At 36.3% G+C, this 19,912-nt stretch overlaps 1 protein-coding gene across 1 annotated transcript; it reads right to left on the bottom strand.

Moving 5' to 3' along the window:
- Positions 1-48: 48 nt before the first annotated feature.
- Positions 49-18,197, bottom strand: LOC145776780 (enteropeptidase-like). The gene is made up of 16 exons (XM_082588005.1): positions 18,184-18,197; positions 17,409-17,964; positions 9,956-9,963; positions 8,016-8,213; positions 7,385-7,496; positions 7,095-7,200; positions 6,372-6,540; positions 5,834-6,051; positions 5,394-5,519; positions 4,678-4,806; positions 4,288-4,341; positions 3,621-3,768; positions 2,892-2,976; positions 1,762-1,996; positions 493-626; positions 49-216 (listed from the first exon to the last, which is right to left on the bottom strand). Exons 1-16 carry the CDS (start codon positions 18,195-18,197, stop codon positions 49-51), a joined length of 2,460 nt encoding a protein of 819 aa, XP_082444131.1.
- Positions 18,198-19,912: the final 1,715 nt, after the last annotated feature.

Here is a 19,912-nt window from a genome sequence, read left to right as displayed (position 1 = left end):
TTTGTTGATGCATATTTTTAAGCGTGTTTCAAGCAAACTGTTGTCACATCACACGCCACATTGATATCCTATATGTCTTCTCATCCATGGGATGTAGTGACTTATCCGAGTGTATCCTCCTGGTATCCCAAGTGCACAATCGTCTCCAAAACTAGTGATCCCTCTCAGGTACCAGCGATTGTTTTCGCTGCACGCAAAGGGGCCTCCGCTGTCTCCCTGAAAGTTAAAACATTTTACCGACTTTAATAAGAGCAGGTCTACCAGGGAACTAAACTACTGAGTTTTAGTTTATTACAATTTTTTCAAGATAAAACTTAGATGAAGTCATATGTTTCAAACTCGACTTTTTGCTAGAATAAAAACAAGCATTTCAAAGTTGCTTTTGTGAATGTTGGCTGTGCAATATTTTCGATTCGGTTAGATATAAAAAACTAACTTCTTGTGCTTCCAACACAACCTACTCAATTTGAGCAAATGTTTTGTGTTACTTACTTGGCAGGTGTCGGCATTCGTGAGACCTCCGGCACAGATGACTCTTCTCCATTCGTACGAGGTGTACCGACAACTCCTGGCGGGTGTTATAGGAAGACGAACTTGCTTTAAGCGGCTAGCTGTTGGTCCCACGTCTGTTTGCAAACAAGTCCATAAAATTGTGACATGAGTTTAAATTGCAAGATTATTATCAACAGAAATCCTGAAGTTACAATTCTGAACTAACAGAAAACCGTCAATCAAATTCGAAATGGAATTGTTGCTGCTAGCCTATATTTGGAATCTCTTGCTTGAATTTCAGGGCAGCTGGCGGAAAGCCAAGTGTAGCTTCGTCCAGTGCTTTGTAAGTTAGATGGACGCTCAAGGCTTAAGAGTATCATTGTCATCAGTTTGTTTTTCTGCGCCGCATTTGTAAACCACCATTGTCAATCTCGGTAACCGGACATGCATCAAAAGCCTCTACAGTCTACAAGTATGCGAAGCTATTAGGAATAACCAATCAAGGCTTTGTCAGTCCGAGGATAAAGATTCAAAACCAACCAACCACCGATAGCCAAACTCTACTTGTGCATATTGGAATGGAAGCAGTCAACTAGGCCTACCATGCGATTAAGCTTGGTCTATAGTTAGGGGCGGGGTAGGTTTAGTCATGGGAGCCGCTTCACTGGACAAAATAGAGTTTAGTTTATTTTACTGTAGCTTTCAAATGTAAAGATTTTGTTTCTTATGAAAGACTACAGAAGCTTCAGCGTTGAAGATGAAAAAAAAATTGGTTTAAGGTAGTTGTTTTCATAACGAATCAAACGTGTTGATCAATTTTCGTCTGCTCAATGTTCTAAGGTTGTCGGTTCAAAACCCGAGAACACGGTTGTCTTTTGGTTCATGGTTCCGTGTACGCAAACGATTGTATCAAACGTTTTATTCACTTTAATATGTGGCATTATTGGGGACAAACAAATTTAGTTGACCAAGGAACACGCTTCACGCTTATAGCCAGACATAAAGAAGCTTTTTTTGTTTATCTGTCCGCTTCTCGAAAGGTGTTGCGAGCGCGCCTAAGGCGTTGCGACCGTGCCCAAAGCCTTGCGACCGTGCCCAAAGCCTTGCGACCATGCCCAAAGCCTTGCGACCGTGCCCAAAGCCTTGCGACCATGCCCAAAGCCTTGCGACCATGCCTATTTTTGTATTTAGTAATCATTTCGGTGTAGAGCATGAAATTAATCCTCGCTACCTAACATAATCTACAGTAGATAAGGGGAAAACACTTACTTCTAGTTTCTCCCCAGCCGGCAGCGACACATTCATCGTTTACTCCTGGAAATCTTCTTAAAGCTTCTTGATGTTGCTCCGTGGTAACTCTTCGTGGAAGAGGAGGTGGTAAACAAATTGGTCTAATTCTGTCCCACTGCCGGGCAAATCCGTCCAATTGGATGAGAACCAAATCGTTCAAATCATTGGTAAAGTTGTATTGAGGATGGACAAGAATTCGTAAAGCTCGATACGACTGAAAATGAAACAAATAGTTTTGTGTGCCGTTATCTTTAAGATAATCGCATTTTACAGCATTGGTTCGACCCCGGCTTCAGCTGGTTGTTGAAAACACCGCTCACCTCTACCCAGGGTGTAATAAGTTGGATGGGCATAATTGCTGCAGGAAAGGCGGCCGAGAGAAAGGAATTGGCCGCCCTACTCTCCTTAGTGGCGAAGGCTCATTTAAATTGAGAACCTTATCTTCTCATGCCCAACACTTGAATCAAGTATGGCACCACCTTTACCTTTTATAGCACATAACGCACCAGCAACGTATCTTTTGCATTAAAAAAATAAAGTTTAAGTACCAATTAGCCAATATTTAGCAAATTCTTATCCAAACTAGGCTACTGTTCCGGTAATCAAAGAAATCAACAAGACTTTGACCTAGGTCTTGGCCTCTTCTACCATACCAACGAAAGAGTTTGTTCAAACATTGTCTAGTTCGGGCCATAACGATTGAAAACTATAACGTCATAGCGGATTAAAAAGTAACAACGTGTACGTTAAATTTAACGTCAACGTTAAGTTTAACTTCAACGTTAAGTTTAACGTTTACGTTAAGTATCTCAATCAATTGCATCTTCTACTGTACTATGACTACTTGCAACATCAACAGCAAGGATCAATCACCGGAAGCTGGTTTCTATTACAGCGGTACAGTTCACCAACCCCGGGGATTGAACCAATGTTGATTCATGGGTCGGTTTGCACCATCGCTATGGTTTGAGCATGGCATAACAATCGAACCATCTCTGGTCACATTCTCAACGCAACAATAGATCAATTCTTTGCTTGCTACTCTTGCAAAATTATTTTTATACAATTGAAGCCATTTCTTTGTAATTTCAGCAAATCGTAATAACTACCTCCGTTGTTCTTCCATCTTGCTGCTTGTATTGCCAATATTTTCCCAAATGAAACCAATATTTATTTCTGTCAATATTTCGAGGCCTAAAACAATACCAGATAAAGTAAAGTATTTATAGTTTATTGAGACATTTAAACTTGTAATGTAGCATTACTTATGGACTTATTAGCATTAGGAGAAATAGGGTTCAAACATAAACAAATTAAAAAAAGTTTCATATCTTGCCTAGTTTGATGCCATGATATTGACCCAAACACATTTTTGATGGGTTGCATTGGAATATCCCCGTTCAAACATAGAATGAAACTAAAGGGAAAGTTTGTATGCAAATGTTGGGAAGATAGTGAAGAATTTCAAAACGTTTTGTTCCTTTGCAGTTTAAAGCTGTTACAGTTGGTTGGTTTTGAATCTTTATCCTAGGACTGACAAAGCTTTGATTGGTTATTCCTGATAGTTTCGCATACTTGTAGAGGCTCTTGACGCAGGGCTGGTTACCGAGATTGACAGTATGAAGTTTACAGATTGTTGAAGTGTTGTTGCCGGGAAATTATCCATCCATTAGATGCCGCTGAATGGAGAGCAGTCCTTAGAATGCGTTGCTCCAGCGCACACCCCGAAAGAGAGTCGAACTTGCGCCGCGTGATGTTAAGCCGCGCGCGTAACCACTGAGCTAACGGGTTGTCGTATGGTAATTGATAATTTTCTCAATCTTACTTCTAATACTCACATGGTCCAAGTATTTCGGTTTAAAAAGCAGTGAGCCGCGGTTGCCACCCAGTCCGAGCATATCAAGGTTCCGGCGCAAACCATGTGAAGATAGTTGTTTGTGATTTGTACAATCCATGGCCAGTTGCCATCACGCGCTGTGACGCCACCTAGCGTATAAAAATTAAATTGCCAAGGTGGTTGTAAATATACAAAATAATGAAATGTGCAATTAAACGTACTAGAGAACAACAGCATGCCCGTCAAGCCGGTGCTAGAGAGGAACCTAATTACGAATCTAAAGGATACGATGCCTGGAAATTTTCTGTTTGAGGTAAATGCACGGCTAAGTCCAAATAAGCGACAAGTAGTGCAATGATCATGCTGCTAAAAGCGAAACTCAATCTATTGCATAGCCTAGTCCAAATACTATCACATCATCATGTTGGTGAAAAAATCGAAATTCCATTAAAGTAAACAAAAACTTGCATTGGTTGCAGTGGAATTTTATGCCAGTTGGAACCATCCAAATAATTTGCTGAACAGCAAATTAATCATGAAGCTAGTGAGACCTAACTGACTGCCCACTGAAGTTATATGATTGCTATCAAACGTTGTTAATAGCCTAATCTAAATTAGAAATTTCAGTAATTAAAAAAAATGAAGTGCAATCTAAATGTTTTATTTACCTATGATTTTATTGGAAGGAAGAGACAATGGAACTCCACATTGAAAGACTTTTTCTGAAAAATGAGCAAAACGAGTCAATATTTCAATTTTGTTACTACATCAGTGAAACAGAGTTAAGATTCAAGATATGGACAAAATATGTTGGTAGATAATAATTAAGTGATATGAGTGGTGGTTTTGCAAGCTTAACTAGTTCAATAAAAACAAAAACAAAAAGAAGCAGAAGTTCAATTGCAAAAGCAATTCCTCATTGTAAGCTTTATTTGGCATTAAGCAATGATAAAGTTGTAATTTTTGAAAATAAACTATGAAAATCAATTTAAATCCAAATCAAAAAAAAAATCAATCAATTAGCAACTACGCCTCAGATGATACAACAACATACTCACGTCGGCAATGTTCTATTTTAACGCATGACCCATTGTGCCATATTGGCCGTTCAGTGGGACAAGCGCAACCTGGCTCACAAGTGATGTCATCTCGTGATGACGTATCTACCACACTGCTGTTTCCATCACCTTAAAAAAAGCGCAGATGATTAGAAGAAGGAAAAGCTTAGTTTTTTTACTGAGTTTTGTTCTCTGCTGTAGCTCAATGTGTTTATGGTTTTATTGTTTTGGTATTTTAGACATTTTCGCAATCAAAGACCAATGTAATTGTTACTATTATGTCTGGCAACACTTTTATTCACATCCTACTTTAGCCAGGTAGTTTCTTTCGCATGTTCTATTCATGGTGTAAACACGTCACAAAAATATTTAACATTTTCCCAGATTTTTTTTTATTATGATACGTTTGATAAGTCTTTCACGTCCTGCATTTTACAACAGTTTGGTTGAAAAATCCTAGCGGTTCCGCAGGGTTTCCTTACAGGGTTCGATTTGTGATACAAATCTTTAGAACATGAACATTCTTCCAATTGCAAGCTTTTGTCTCGGAGAATTTTGATTTCTCATTTGACGATAAGCATTTTCAAAGGTGTCAATAAATTTTTGATATTTTGTTTCAAAACAAAACTTGGTGCCATGCAAACGCGCGTTATTTTAAAGTGATGCTGGGCGTAAAAGCGTTTATATTAGAATTATATTTAAAGGTCGCTACGCACTTTTTATGCAAATCTTCCAAGGACCGAATTTTGAGGATGTTGTGTCTTCGCAGGTCAAACGACAAATCCTCCTGCAAAACGACCACATTTGCCCGTTGTGGCATGTGCGAGGATATATTCTGTTCTCTGCAACAAATAAGATTGAATTTAATTAAAAGGAAATCAAATAGTCATTAGTTTTTCATCGATAGTTTATGGACTGAGTGGAAAAAACACAAAAAAGACAAGTTATGAATTAACATTGCGATAATTTCTCAGTTTTGAATAAAAATTTAATTTTATTGCATAAAAAATTTGCAGCTAAAAGTACAGTAAACTATGTCAACAGTAGGCTACTACAACAAGCTAATTTTTTTTCAAAATAAATAACCCAAAGCTGTTTGTATGTTCTACATTTAGTGATGAAGCACGCTTATTCAAAATTGTTTTGTCATTATTACCATTTATGACGCTATAGGCAAGTTTGAATCCTCTGCTTTCGTTGGAAGAGTCTGACACAAAAAATAAGTCCACATCTCCTCCAGAGTAAAGAAGATAGTTTTGAGGTAACAAAGTTCCACATAAAGTACTTATTTTGTTATTTCTGTTGTTACGAATTTGAAGTCTGTCGAAAGGACAATGCTCGAAGCAATTTCCTATTCTCAAGTCACAAAGACCCCTGTAAACAAAAAAGAGGTTGCTTCAGCGTAAAAATGCGCTTCCTTCGTATTTTAGTTTCCACGGTTGCATATTCTCCATATTATACCAAGTTGGCAGTTTGTAATAGCGGTTTTATGTGTTAGGAAGAATTAGGATGTTCAAAAGATTTTGTTATCATTTTTTTCAGCGGCTCTAAAGTTTGTAAATCAAAACGTGCTTGCGTATCGACTGAAAGATTTCATAAAGATACGACGTGCGCGTGAAAGGTAATACAACGTAGAACGCATTTACACGTCTGTAAGTTTAACAGTGGTTGTCAAAAAGGTATCATGTATTTACACCGGTTTTTCCGTATCCAAATCCATCAACTTGATGATGACAATTTCATTACTATTTGCTGGAATTGTCCAGTGGCAATCTAAATTTCCCGGATAGCTGCTCGGATGGTCAGGACTCATAATTATTCCGTATTTTTCTCGCATCAATCTGTATCCTCCGCATCCTGAAACTGAAATTGTAACGAGATTCTTACTATCAACCTAGCCTGTGCTCAAACTTAGTGGATTACGACAGTTACAAGATTAGAAGATAAATTTAGAAATTATCATCTGCAATTGACAATAAAACAATGAAAAAACATGAACCTCAACAAACAAACAAAAATAACACTGGTCTAAAAAAAGAATTTTGTTCTGGTCTTTGGCTTTTGAAAACTAATTTAATGTAATTTTGGGGTGCTGAATCCGAATCTATAGTCAGATTTTTACTATCACATCAGATTTTTGAGATATGATAACAAAAATACTTTATTTTTGTCAAAAGTGGAAGATTTGACGTTGCGTTTACCACCGCGTTTCATCATAATCAATAGAAACCAACACATTCGATCTTGTTCCAGGAATGGCAATTATCGTTTTTTTACAAATATCTCTATCCAGACATCACAATTCGTTATTTTTACATTGATTCAACGTCTGCAGACGTCTGCAGACGTTGAATCAATGTAAATATGATGGATTTTGCTGTCTGGTTATTTCGAAACCACTGTTCTTGACTTCTTACCTTCTCTGTCTGGAACTTTCTCGCAATATCCAGACGGCCCTACTTCATAGCCATCGCAGCAATGCTTGACATACCGATGGCAACTTCTTTGAATCACGTGTTGTCTCTCCCTGTATTGAAGACATTTAATTTTTAAACGTCGAATCCTCGAAACGAAATTGATTGTAAAAAAAATCGTAAACACAGTCGAAAAAATTTTTTTTTTTTAAATTGCAATTTTTTAATTAAATTTTACACAAAGCAATGACGTAATAAAAGTAAAAATTGAGTAATCAAAGATAATGATCCACTTGCCTGATGCATCTCACATAGGAGCCGCCAAGTGGACAAAATGTCACGTAGCTGCGATAGTCTGTGTAGTTGCAATTATAATTTTCAAGACGAGAACAAGTCAAATTAGTCCTGAAAACAAAAAAAACATTATAAGTCCTGAAACATTAAAAACAAGACAAAAAAAGTATCTGGACACTTAAAGTAGGACCTGAATATTCTTGCAAATAACTTTCAGTTTATGATCGCATACATTGCATGGGAAATTCTTATATCATTCGTATTCTTCAGAAGTTGAAGATTTAAAATTATGACTAGTCAGAATTGAAACTTAGCGACCATGATGGTGAACCAGTGTTGGCGGGGGGTAGTGCTCTTTTGACTTGTTTATGACACCACCAAATGCAAAAAGTAAGTTAATTTTTCACAAGTTACCTCCATGTACTTTAGTATTTGAAACCATAGGCCAAGTCACAAAACTAAAATTACTGTGGTTCACAGCGAAAGCATAATGAATGTCAGAAAATTTATTTTACATAAAACTAGGTCCACATTAAAACTGAAACACGGAAACAGCAAAGAAATGTTTCAGCTGTATCCAGTATGATATTGTTGTTGTATGAATGGCATCCAGTACTAAAATATATTTACCTTTGCTGCTGGCTATAAGCCACTACGTTTGCTCTGTTTCTATTTCTATTTTGATAGAACTTCACTCTTGTCCTTTGCCTTTTCGCTATTCCAGAACTTAAATCACTGAGTTTGCTCAAGTATGAAGAAGGTAATTCCAACCGTTTGGATTGTTCCTCGTCGAAGTAAAATCTCCCAGAAAAATTGTCAAAATATTCCCTGATTTTTTTATCATTGGAAATCCAAAAAGCTGTTAAAGTTCTTCTTCTGAGGTTGATGTTATTTACAAATATTCTTTCAAAACTTTGCCTGTCTACGAACTTATTTTGGCATTCGATAAAGGAAAAAAACATAAACAAAAGTAAAAGTTTTAATAAAGGCATTTTATTACTTGTAAATTTAGTGACCTCCTAGCGCAACCTGCAAAACAAAAAGTAAAAAGAAGAAATAGCTTGCGCAGTTTCAAAACATTTTATTGAATGATTCCTTGCAGGGCTTGATTTCTGATATAATTTTTTCTAAGGCCTCGACTAATTTCTATCTTTTGTTCCAACGACATCGATATATCCCATCTGGAGGAAAACACAACTAACTCTGAGTACAATAAAATGTAGTCTGGCTATTCCACCCAGCTAGATTTTCAGCCGCTGCCAGCACCTCGCCAAGATAATCTATGTGCGACGACAGGTATATGACGTTATGGTATTTATATGTGATATTTGTTCCTGCTGAGACCTTTCAGTGCAGTAAAATGCTTAGTTACTTTTTAATGTACAAACAAGCGAGACCTTTGTGCTTCTGCGTGACCGGAAAAATTAATTTGTAATTGCTTCGGAAAGTAACTACGGTAAGAAATACAATAAGTCTTTGCATGATGCAATGCGAGAATTAGACATCTTCCACGAAATTGCAAACTTTTGCACTATCTTGCGGCTGCCTGATGACATAACACACAAACGAATTTTAGCAATAAACCAATGCGAAAATTTTTCTCATTTCTATGAGTTGGTTTCATAACAATTAGTAAAGGGTAAAATCATTATTGCAAAATCACCACAAATGAAATGCATAAAACACTAGTAGTAAGAGTTATCTTATCTTTAAAAAGAGATCTATGATTATTGACATGTCGTTTAATGGCACTACCTGATACTGTTGACTTGCTTTTAAAGGTTTGCCAGTGCAGTAGTCAATAACTATTAAGGCTAACCACTCATTTAATCATCAATCTCCTTAGCTTGCTGTTAACGTTAATTGGTTTTATCGAGAATAGGATTATATTTTTAAAATAAGAATTAACATTAACGTTTCAAAGAAGAATAAATACAAACAAATCGTACAGTCGAGAAAAACAACAATGTAAAATTTTAATTGGCTTAATTACGAATATCTTTGTTCTACTTCTGTATCAAATTAAAAATGGAAAACTACAATAAAGATGTGTTTTCGTAATTTTAAAACAAAGAACCCAAGGAGAATTAGAACTGTGGTAAGTGCTAATTATAACGTTTCTCTTAGGACAGGCACCTTCCGTGGAACCAAGTTGCAAAAAGTGGTGTTTCCCCATCAAAGAAACATTGCATTTTGTCAATAAAAGGTTTGTAGCCTAATAATGGGAGAAAAGTTTAACCAAAGCTCCAACGTTGCTGTGCTCCTCCTTGCTAGTGATGGTTCTTATTTATTCACTCAACAATAAATGCAGATGTTTAATTTGAATTTTTTTGCAATGTTTTAGTCATATAAACACGATTGGATGTAAAAAATTTGAGAAAATTAAAGATTACTTGTAACTGCCTAAATGTTGTTTTATTTAACTCTATTTATTTCCTGATTTCAAGATGCAACAAACTGCCTATTTTTTTATTTGGTTGATTGTCTCATCTTGCGTTCCCATTTTCCTAAGACACAGACAAAAAATAAAATTACAGAAATATCTAGTTTTCAGAGCTACCAAAGCTTACCTGTTCACCTAAAAAAAAGTTCGCATTTTGAATGGAAAACCAATCTACCCTTCATAACCGAACTCCAACCAAAATTACGCATGTGTGTCACCTAGCAAACTATAGATGCTTGCAAAGCAAAAATAATTCCACTCGGAGGTCAAAATATTTGAAAAAAAATTCGGATGACTATAAATAAAGTTATTCGAGACATGTCACACTCCGACTTGAAATCAACACTCGGTAAAGATTTGATGTGATATTTAATACAAAATCAAGCCATAATTCGTTGCCTAGAGGCTCGCAGCAGTTTCTCTCAGAGATGTCCCATACCGTCACAGCAATCACTGGCTTGCTGTTATAAAAGCTGAGTTATTAAAATTATTATCAACCGTGCACAATGCAACTAGAGATAAATATGACCATCTGCAAAATATATGATATTCAAAGAATGGTATTTGCCATCTTATTTGGCGTATAGAGGATCTTGTTGAAACTCTTACAACGCATATAACTTTCAGCTGTGCAATAATTATACTGCTTTTATACTAAAAAGAAAACTTTGGTTTCATATTCAAAGCAGCTTTGCAAAAACGAATTAACAAACAAATATTTTATAAAAAAAAAAAAAAATATACCGTTTCTTAAACTGTATTAATAACCCACTTGCTTGTTACACAAATGTACATAAGTAGTCTATAGTCTATGCAACATTATGAAATGTAAAAACAGAAGGGATACGACTTGCCAACAAAAAATTGTGTTTATAGATACGTTTCTAATAGAAAATTCAATGTGTTACGTTCTTTTAATATTAGTCCCTAAAATTGCATTCACCGATATTAATAGCCTACTTTTAGCTAATAAAATGGCTGAAATTTGTTTTATATTCTGAAAAACTGTCCATTATTTGGTCTAATCTGGTTATTAAAAGATCATACTTTTAAACTCCATTTTTGTGTGCAGCCAAATATTGAGAAACGCTGCAATTCATCTATTAACAGGGAGTTGGATTTAACGGTTCTATGGTGCAATTTCCAACCTAATTTTCCAACCAATTTCCAACCTAAATACAACAAACAAAATCTTCACCCTTTCGTCTTGCAAGCACAAATTCGTAAAACTTGTGTTTTTTGTTGTCTTATGTTGAAAAAAGGATAGTGGTTGAATTGCCGCGTTTCTGCTCACAATTTTTTCTGTATTAATTAAGTTGACACTGAATACAAAATTATGATTAAGACTCTCATTAGTTTAAAATCTTTCTTCCATATTACATGGGTTTGAAGGGCAAAGTTTTCAAAAAAGGTTTTAAGCTGCCTCCCATGTTTCCATAAGTCATGTTACATATTCCTTGATACAGTTTATGTGTATCTGTTTACATATTAGAAACGCCCCAGCTAAACTTGTATTTATAACCAACGTAAAATAAGTTTCGGGTTTGTCTAGCTTTAGGGCGTAATGTTATCCGGAGATTAATACATAACTTTTAATTTAAAGATTAAAAATTTTGGTTTAGATGCTATAGCTATCTGGATGGTGCGATTTTACAAACATCTAAAAGCCATAAAAGACTTTTAAAAGTAATCTTTTTGACTATAAAAATAGAATTTTTGGAATCGACTTAAAACTAAGCGTCGGCTAACGAACAGTGTGGTTCTTAACTTTTTTAGGCTTACTGCACCCTTCAAAAGAGAAAAATATTTTGTGGCACCCCATCACAGACAAACAATCCTTCACCTCGAATGCAGCTGGTTGCTGGAACCAAACCTCAACCGTTTCATACTAAAAACTTTAAAAAATGGTATTAATAGCTTCTGTGCTTGACTTTCAGATCTACAGTAACGCAATGTGTTCGCTTTTTGTGCGTTCCCTTGGGAAAGGCAATTAACAATAAAACCTTCAGAAATCAACACAATAATTGTGCAGTAACATTTCAATGTCAACCTACTTTGAAATTGAATGTCGCTTTGAAACAATGTTTTAACAAAAAATAAAAAAAAGCAAAGTAAAGTATATTTATTTTGAAGTCAGTGTGAAACTTGATAGACCTATATCCGATGATATCGTTTTTCCCTTAGCAGACAAAATGGGCAAAAACCTTTCCATGCACAGCATTCACCTGCTAAACTACAATCGAATATCAGTGCAACTTGTACATATACAATGACACCACAAAGCTACTACAATATAAGAGTGCCACATCAAGGATTAGTGACCGCGAAATATCATAATATGATAGGGTATGACAAAAAAATGCCGTAAATGATGCAACAAAAACAATCGTGCATGAAAATTTATCAGCAACAATGATCCTATAGCTAACCATTTGAAAACAAATTAAAAACGAATATGAGAAATAGCTTGCGGCACCTCATAATATTGTAAATGGCACTCCGGTTTGGAACGTCTGGAAAACCTGAATCTATTACGCTTTCAGCCTTTGGTAAAACGTAAGTTAGTTTATTTTGTTCGGTTTTGTGTAGAATTTTGGTGCTATGTAAACTGATAAACCTAATCCATTTCTTGAAAAACGTTTATCGGTGTTTTATGCAAAGTATTGAAATAAGAAACATGGATAAACGGTCCAGGTGGGTGTCAAAAGTAGGCCACGGTTGGATCAAAGGAGTAGCCACGAGAGCTTTTGGGAGCAATCGCTCTCCCCCCCTCAATTTTATCTTGCCCCCAAAAGAATATGTTTTGAATACTATCACAACTTTTTAATGACATTGTAGTTGCATATTCAATGACATTTCATATTTTTCTGCATTGAGTAACCATTCGACGTTTAGTAACTGTATTTTTAAACAATTTTTTTTATTTCAAACATTAAAACATTTGCCTTCCCAACAATTGCTTTCTATCCCCTAAAATTTTCTTTCTAGCTACATCACTGGATTGGACGCAAAAGAATCAAAATATTCGTTGACACCAGACACCGCTCGATCCAAATCCTAACAATGATGCCATAGGTGACCTGTTTTTAAGGCATTTTGGAAAGTCAAATTAGTCTACGCTAACCTTTCTTATCGCTTAAACACAAGGAAATATTAACTTATTTTTAAGATAAGATGTTATCATGTTAACATTTTCCAACGATGTCCACAATTGACATGCAGTCTTATTTAATTAACACATTATGTTCGCTTTGCCGGTACAGCTTTCAGCCGCCCATGCGCTTATCGCTGCTAAGTTCTCCAATACAACACGACCACTTTATTTCCACAGAACATTTTCTTAGGTCATTGTAAGGTAAAATGTTCAAGTTTGTTTGAAATGTACAACCTAGGAAACTTTTTTATACAATTTACGAGTGAAGCGCTATGATAAGAATTTATTGAGAATGTTATCCCGGGTCAATTGACAGTTTATCATTAAACTGATTAAATTTAATGCCTACAATAACGCGGGTACTTTGAAAGGTGTGTTGTGCTATAATTTTTGGGGATTTCCTTGACGACATAAAGTTGTTTACAGACTCTGAACAGCTTGAAAATTTCTTTTTACCGCTGTCTGCCAGACGTTTGACTTTACCAGCGCAAGAAATCCATTTTAAAGAAAAGTATTTTTCGATAATTGTAAAATAAAAGGTTTATTTGACGCATCAAACATAAACTTAAAAATAAAGCTGTCTCTGATACGCCAACTAAGGTTGGTTTTCTTGCAATTTTTGATTTCTTACTACAATGCCATGTTACCCTTTTTAAGCCTGCTGTAGTGTAAGCTTTCCCGAAAGGTTGCTTTCTTGACCTTATGATAACGCTGGACCAATGCAACATATTTTTGAATACGACAACAAATTCTCAATAAAATAGGTACTGACACTTCCTGTCTTATACTAGATTAACTTTGTGTCTTTGCACCAGTACAAACTTCATCTTTAATGACTGTTCCAGACAGTATCGTAGCCAGGAATTTTGAAAGGGAGGGTTTTGACGACCGGCAAGAGAAGCCGAACGGCGTCTTTGCCAAAGGCCACACCCAGTGGCGGGGGGTCTGGGAGGTAATCCCCAGAAAATTTTGAAAAATTACTTTGAATTTGGTGCATTTTGAGAGCATTTTTAACAAAAATGTGGGTATAAATATTTCCGTAAAATGGTGCTGTCCGGTGGCATAGCAAAAGGATAAGATCATGTTTTCTTGGCATTTTTTGGCAATAAAGCTAAGTCTCTATGTTTTATTGTTGCTAATTCCTGGTTGAAATATTTGAATGTTTGGTATAGGCAAAACTCGCTCTTTAATGCAGTTTAGTTTAAAATTAGCCAAACTTTGTTTTAGAGACATAGAAACTGAAAGCATCATTCTCAATATCGTGACGTCACACGCGTGCCAAAGGTTTTTTTTTTAACCCCCCAAAACCCCCCCTTGGCTACGCCACTGCTTCCAGATAGAGCTGTTGACGCAAGGTTTCGTGTTTGAAAGTGGCGTGACTGCACAAGGTTTTCACTATGAGGGTTAAAATAGGTCCATTGGCCACATTTTCTTTATTAATTTTTTTTTATACAATTACCGTATTTTTTAACCAACGTATAAAAAATGAATTAAATGGTTACATGTGGATTTATAAATAAGCAAACCTGATAAAAGGTTTTCATGCTACAACTAAATCTATAACGTTCAATGTTCAACATTCTAACCTTAATTTTAGTGTTGTACATTAGGGTGTTTTTAATTTTCTCATATCGTAAGTTTGATTTGTACAGGGCACCAGGTTGTTACAATTGGTAAGAAAACAATGTCTTTCAAATTTCAAGAAATTATTTCAACATTTACAACTTGCGCAAGGAGGTTGAAAAATCCGCAAAATCAATAAAACAAGCAACTTTACAACACGTAACCAAATAACCAGCTTTATTCAGTACTTTTAATATGCACGCATTTCAGGCACGTTTATAGAATAACAAAGCAAATATAGCAACAAAGCAACTATTCCTCTAACAACCTTTACACCGTGTTTCACCCATAACCGAGATGATCAGAAGCAGTGGCGTATTTAGAAAGCTTATTAGGGGGGGGGGCGGCAATACATTGTGTCAGTCAGCCGTGTAGCGGTCCAGAATCGCCAAAAATACCGTCATATGATATTTGAACGGCCCCATACTTTAAATCAAGAGCGATTCCGCAGAAGTAAGTTACTGTTCCAATCAATGAACCAACAAAAGATATCAAACTCTTCAGAACATAAACAATAATGGAACATAAACAATAAGTTAGTCCTTCCGACCTCGAATACTTTTGAATATTCTCGACGATTCGCAATGACAGCCATCGCATTAAACTTAGAGTTTGCGCTTGGCAAATATGTCAATGACTGCATCATACTCGAGTACAATATTCTTGTTTAAATACATCTGAGCTAGACCATCCAAACATGGCTTTTAATTTTTTTTGGCTACGGGAAATTTTCTTCGATGATGCTCCACTACCTGCAGAACGTACTGTTTCTGCTCCTCATCTCTAGTCAATGTCGAATTGAACTCTGTCATAAGCGCCACTCCTCGTTCTGCCAAATCGTTTGTCACCCTCAGGGCAGAAACTGTTTCCTTGGCACTTTGGTACGCCTCATTTTCAGCCCAGTATTTAGGATCAAGGGTTAAGAAGCTTTTGTCTAGACCAGTGGTTCTTAACCTATGGGTAATTACCCACATGTGGGTAATTTCAGGATAGCAGGTGGGTAATCAGCTGAACCAGAATATTTAGAATTATAGATGTAACAAACAATGTCACAGTTGTGAGTGGTAAAGTTGCTTCATCACTTAAACTTTTTTTTGATGTTTTGAGTCCGTTCAAAACAACCAAACAAGCACAGTGATATTTTATCATTTTTAGAATTGTTTCGTCATAGTGATTTATTTTTCGCATTATTTTTGTTGCCGGTTTTATGTATTTCATTTTTGTGACATAATAGTAAGATGTTTCTTGTATAATCAGTTCATTTACAGTTGTTTTATGAGCAAGCTTGATGGCTGCGTTGCTGTTAGCTATGTTGCCAGATTGGGCTACTTATCGCAAATTGGGCTACTTTCCATATGTGATTTGCGACAAAAAATTGAGCTTGGCGACTTGCGACTTTTTGGGCTACTTTTAAATTTAGATTGGCGACAATATAACAAGATTGCGACTTTTTTACATCGGAAATTTCTTACTAAAGTAAGTTTCGCTTGCAGTCTACTGACAGTTTATTTGTAGTTTACAAATTTTACAGCGCATTCTCATGTTTCCAAGACGTAGCAAGGGACACGGTTGAGTGAGTTTCTAGTCTATTCTAGCGTTACGTTATCACCGAACTCTACGTAAGTGCTTGAAAAGCAGTGTGCTGAAAAAGTAGTGAGAATCTAATCTGTACCCGATAGAGCCTGATGTGAACGTGCCTTACTGTAAGGTAACTCTGTTGCTATTTACCAGAATAATTTGTGCAATTTCACTGGGTTTGTTAAGTTGATTTTTCATATGTGTGTTTTTTAGCTGTACATTCAAGAGCATTTGACTGCTTGTATGTTAATTAATTAACATTTTTTTTCATGTTCTTCCACTGACTGGCATGCAGTTTTTACATAGTTTACTAATCAATAGTAATAATTGGAATAAGAATGAATGGCTTGATGAAAATGTATGTTTGTTGAATTTGTGTAATGATGATTGTACACCTTGTCCTTCAGTGAAAAAAAAAACCAACACATGACAAAACTGAGGCTAAGCAGTCCTGTTATGAAGTATGCCTAACAGAGACATCCAAAAGATTGTGGCTGTGTCAGTGTTAGAACGCCTCACGGGGGGTCTGGGGGGCGAAGCCCCCCAGAAGTTGGAAAACAATTCCTGCGCCCCCTGCTATAAATTGGGCTACTTTGGGAGCAAATTTGCTACTTTTTTGGCTACTTTTTTTTTCAAAATCTGGCAACTCTGGCTGTTAGCAGTTGTTTGAAGTAGTTTACACAGTGTATATAGTGTACATTTAGAGTTAGTGTTGAGACGAGCGAGCTATATACTTTTGAAGATGAAAGCTTGGGAAAATGATGGGGAAAGCATATCCAAAAGTTGTGCAAAACCACTAACATTGTTGACTATGTTCCCTTCCACTTATCTCTGTGAATCAGCATTTTCAAGTGTTGTTGCTTTGAAGTCAAAATTACGAAACAAGCTGTTAGATCTGAAGTCAGATTTGCTTTGTGCAGTATCCAAAATCGCACCCAATATTGCATCGATTGTACACAACAAAACCTCAAATGTCTCACTGAAACTATTGATGCCGTTCTTTACATTAAATGTTGTTTTTGCTGAATAACGCTGTTTTATATTTTTAATATGGTAAAATAGATAAAATTAGATTTTGGGTAATGGGACTTTGATCTGGACAGAAATGGGTAATAAGGAAAAAAAGGTTAAGAACCCCTGGTCTAGACCAAGTATTGTGAATAATCGTTCAGTTGCAGTAGTGCAGAAATCAGACAGTTTTCTCTCAGCAATATCGGGTAGGTACCACGGCCCGGTTTGGCGGATCTTCGGATCCATGACTGTTTGCCATACTGCAAACCATTTCCCTCTTATCAATGTCAGTGACTCTGCTGTCAAACAGTGCAAAGGCAATGAGACCTTCCGACAAGTACCACAGGTGTCTGGAGTAAGCCTTGAAGGCTAATTGAGATACTTCTCCATCAGCATACGTTGTTAAGTTCTTCATAAAATTCAGGTCGTTGAGAGGTGCCTGTATGGCTGAATCACAGCTGTGCCAGTGGCCTATGTAAACACTCACAATAAATAAGCACATGCGTAGCAATTGATTGGACGTTTTGGGCTGCGTCTGTCTTCGGCCAGTGGTACGAAGGTCCAGTTGGAATTGCTTCCTGAACAGCCATATTTTAAGGGAATATATCGCTCGTGCCATCCATCTTGCTCGATGAAGTGCACCAGGGTGACGCAATTTAACACCTCTCTTCGGCACTCCTCCGAGAAATATGATGCTGAGTTCTAATAATTCAGCGTAATCGTCCCGAGGATGATTGAGATCTAGCTTGTCGCCCCTAACTTCAGGATTTCTGCGCGGACAGGTTGTAATTGATCAGAAACAGCAGGATCGTCCAGAGATGTGCTGAAGTTTGCTTGATCTATATTTGGCCAGAAGTCGCGGAACCGAGCGAATAAGTCGATGACTGGGGACTTAGAAACAGCATCTACCAGAGAGAAATGTTTTTCAAGGACAATCCCCAAGGAAATGACCTGAACTGCTACCTACCAGCCAAATTTTATCTTTAGACCTTGTCACAGCCATTGTACAACCGCAAATTGTTAGTAAACTGAAATAAATGCAACAGCACAACAGACATGACAGTGTAATTTTTGTAGTTTTACGAGGTGTTGCAATTGTGACGTAACAATGCTTTATTTGTTCTGTGAAGTAACGTAGCCTACAAGTACCAGTAATTGCTTATATTCCGCTGCTAGATTATAGGCTAAACAACCTAAACTTTAGCTTCTTTGCGCAAGTAGTAAATGTCGACGGATTTCAACAAAAATTTGCCAAAAGGATTTTTTTACTGAATGGAAATGAACACCATCCTGTACATTAATATTAACAATGGTTAGAATTTTGCGTATTACGCTAAAAACACCCTATTGTACATGTGATACCAGCAACACGCGCTTGCGTGGTGAGAAAAGTGCAAATTTGTTGCCGATTCACACATACAATATGTGCTCTCTACTGCATCCACGCGGTTTAATTTCCAAAAATATACACTTATGGGCCACATCGGTAAGCCATTATTTTATGATATGAGCGTAGGGACTCAGTGCACTTAATCGTGAAACTTGAAAAAGAAGCATTTGATCATGTGCTGTAATAGTTTTGATAGTCAAGGTTGTTTTAATACTTTTGAAAACGCACAGAAATTAAAACAAAGAAACAAAAAACATTTTGCAAATATAAACCACACATTTTTCACAAGAATTGTATTCACAACAAAATGTGACATTTGATTTCATTTTACAAGTTTTTTTGCCTTTTGTGACTACAGGTTATTAGACATTAAAGAAAAACTCAAGATAAATGGCACACGCCGTTCACTAAACAAACAAAACAATCAATAAACAGTCATAAACAAACCATTGCATACTATGCAAAGTCTGGCAAAAGCAACAACAGCAGGCCGCACTCCTCAGAAGAGTTGCGGATGTTAGAAGGCGAGTCAACGAATTGACGCGCCTGAGGCCACGTATAAGTTTGCAACTGTCTCGACGGTTTCAAATCCATTACTAATGTCACATATAAACAAACACTACCACTGTCTTATGGCCTTCTTTTTGATCTTTTTTGGTCATTATTTACAAGGGATTATCCGTTGTTACAGAAGATTTATTGCACGATTTTTCATGAAATGTTTCCTTGTAAAGTCATGTTGGTGCAGTGCATGCCTTTATTATAAAGGCTTTATATGAGATAAAGCATAAACTTATCATTACCCAATTTCACCAGATTAGTCAAAAATTAATCTGTTTGTTCTGAACGTGATCTTCTGTAATAAGAATCCCTGACCCAACATCAGCTTAAAGTTCAATTAAACTAGAATTTTAACATATTGAAAACTAAAAATGAAAGCTTGTAAAAAAACTTTGGGCTTTACATTTGACAAGTTGGGCCCATTGTGGTTGTTTTAGTGTCTAAATTTGCGAAAAGAAACTTTTTCAAAAGCTAAACAGATGTTTTTATCTGAGGATGCCATTTCGTGGTACAGGTCATCTATCTTACGTTATACCTCGGGATTTTAGTCATACATAACCTACATTAGGGCCAAAATAAAACAAACAACTTCGGGGAATATAATCTTTTTTGTGATAAATATTTAAGCAATGGCAAAAAATAAGCCATATCAAGATGACAACAGTTTTCAATCAAAATGCAATTGAATCAAAACAAGACATTTTTCTGACGTTTTGAAATAAATATAAGTAACATTCAAAATAGCTGGCGCATGTAGCAACTTAATT

Source organism: Aplidium turbinatum, chromosome 9 (assembly GCF_918807975.1).
Source record: "Aplidium turbinatum chromosome 9, kaAplTurb1.1, whole genome shotgun sequence".
Classification (NCBI taxonomy): domain Eukaryota; kingdom Metazoa; phylum Chordata; class Ascidiacea; order Aplousobranchia; family Polyclinidae; genus Aplidium; species Aplidium turbinatum.
This window is presented reverse-complemented; position numbering and strand designations above follow the sequence as displayed.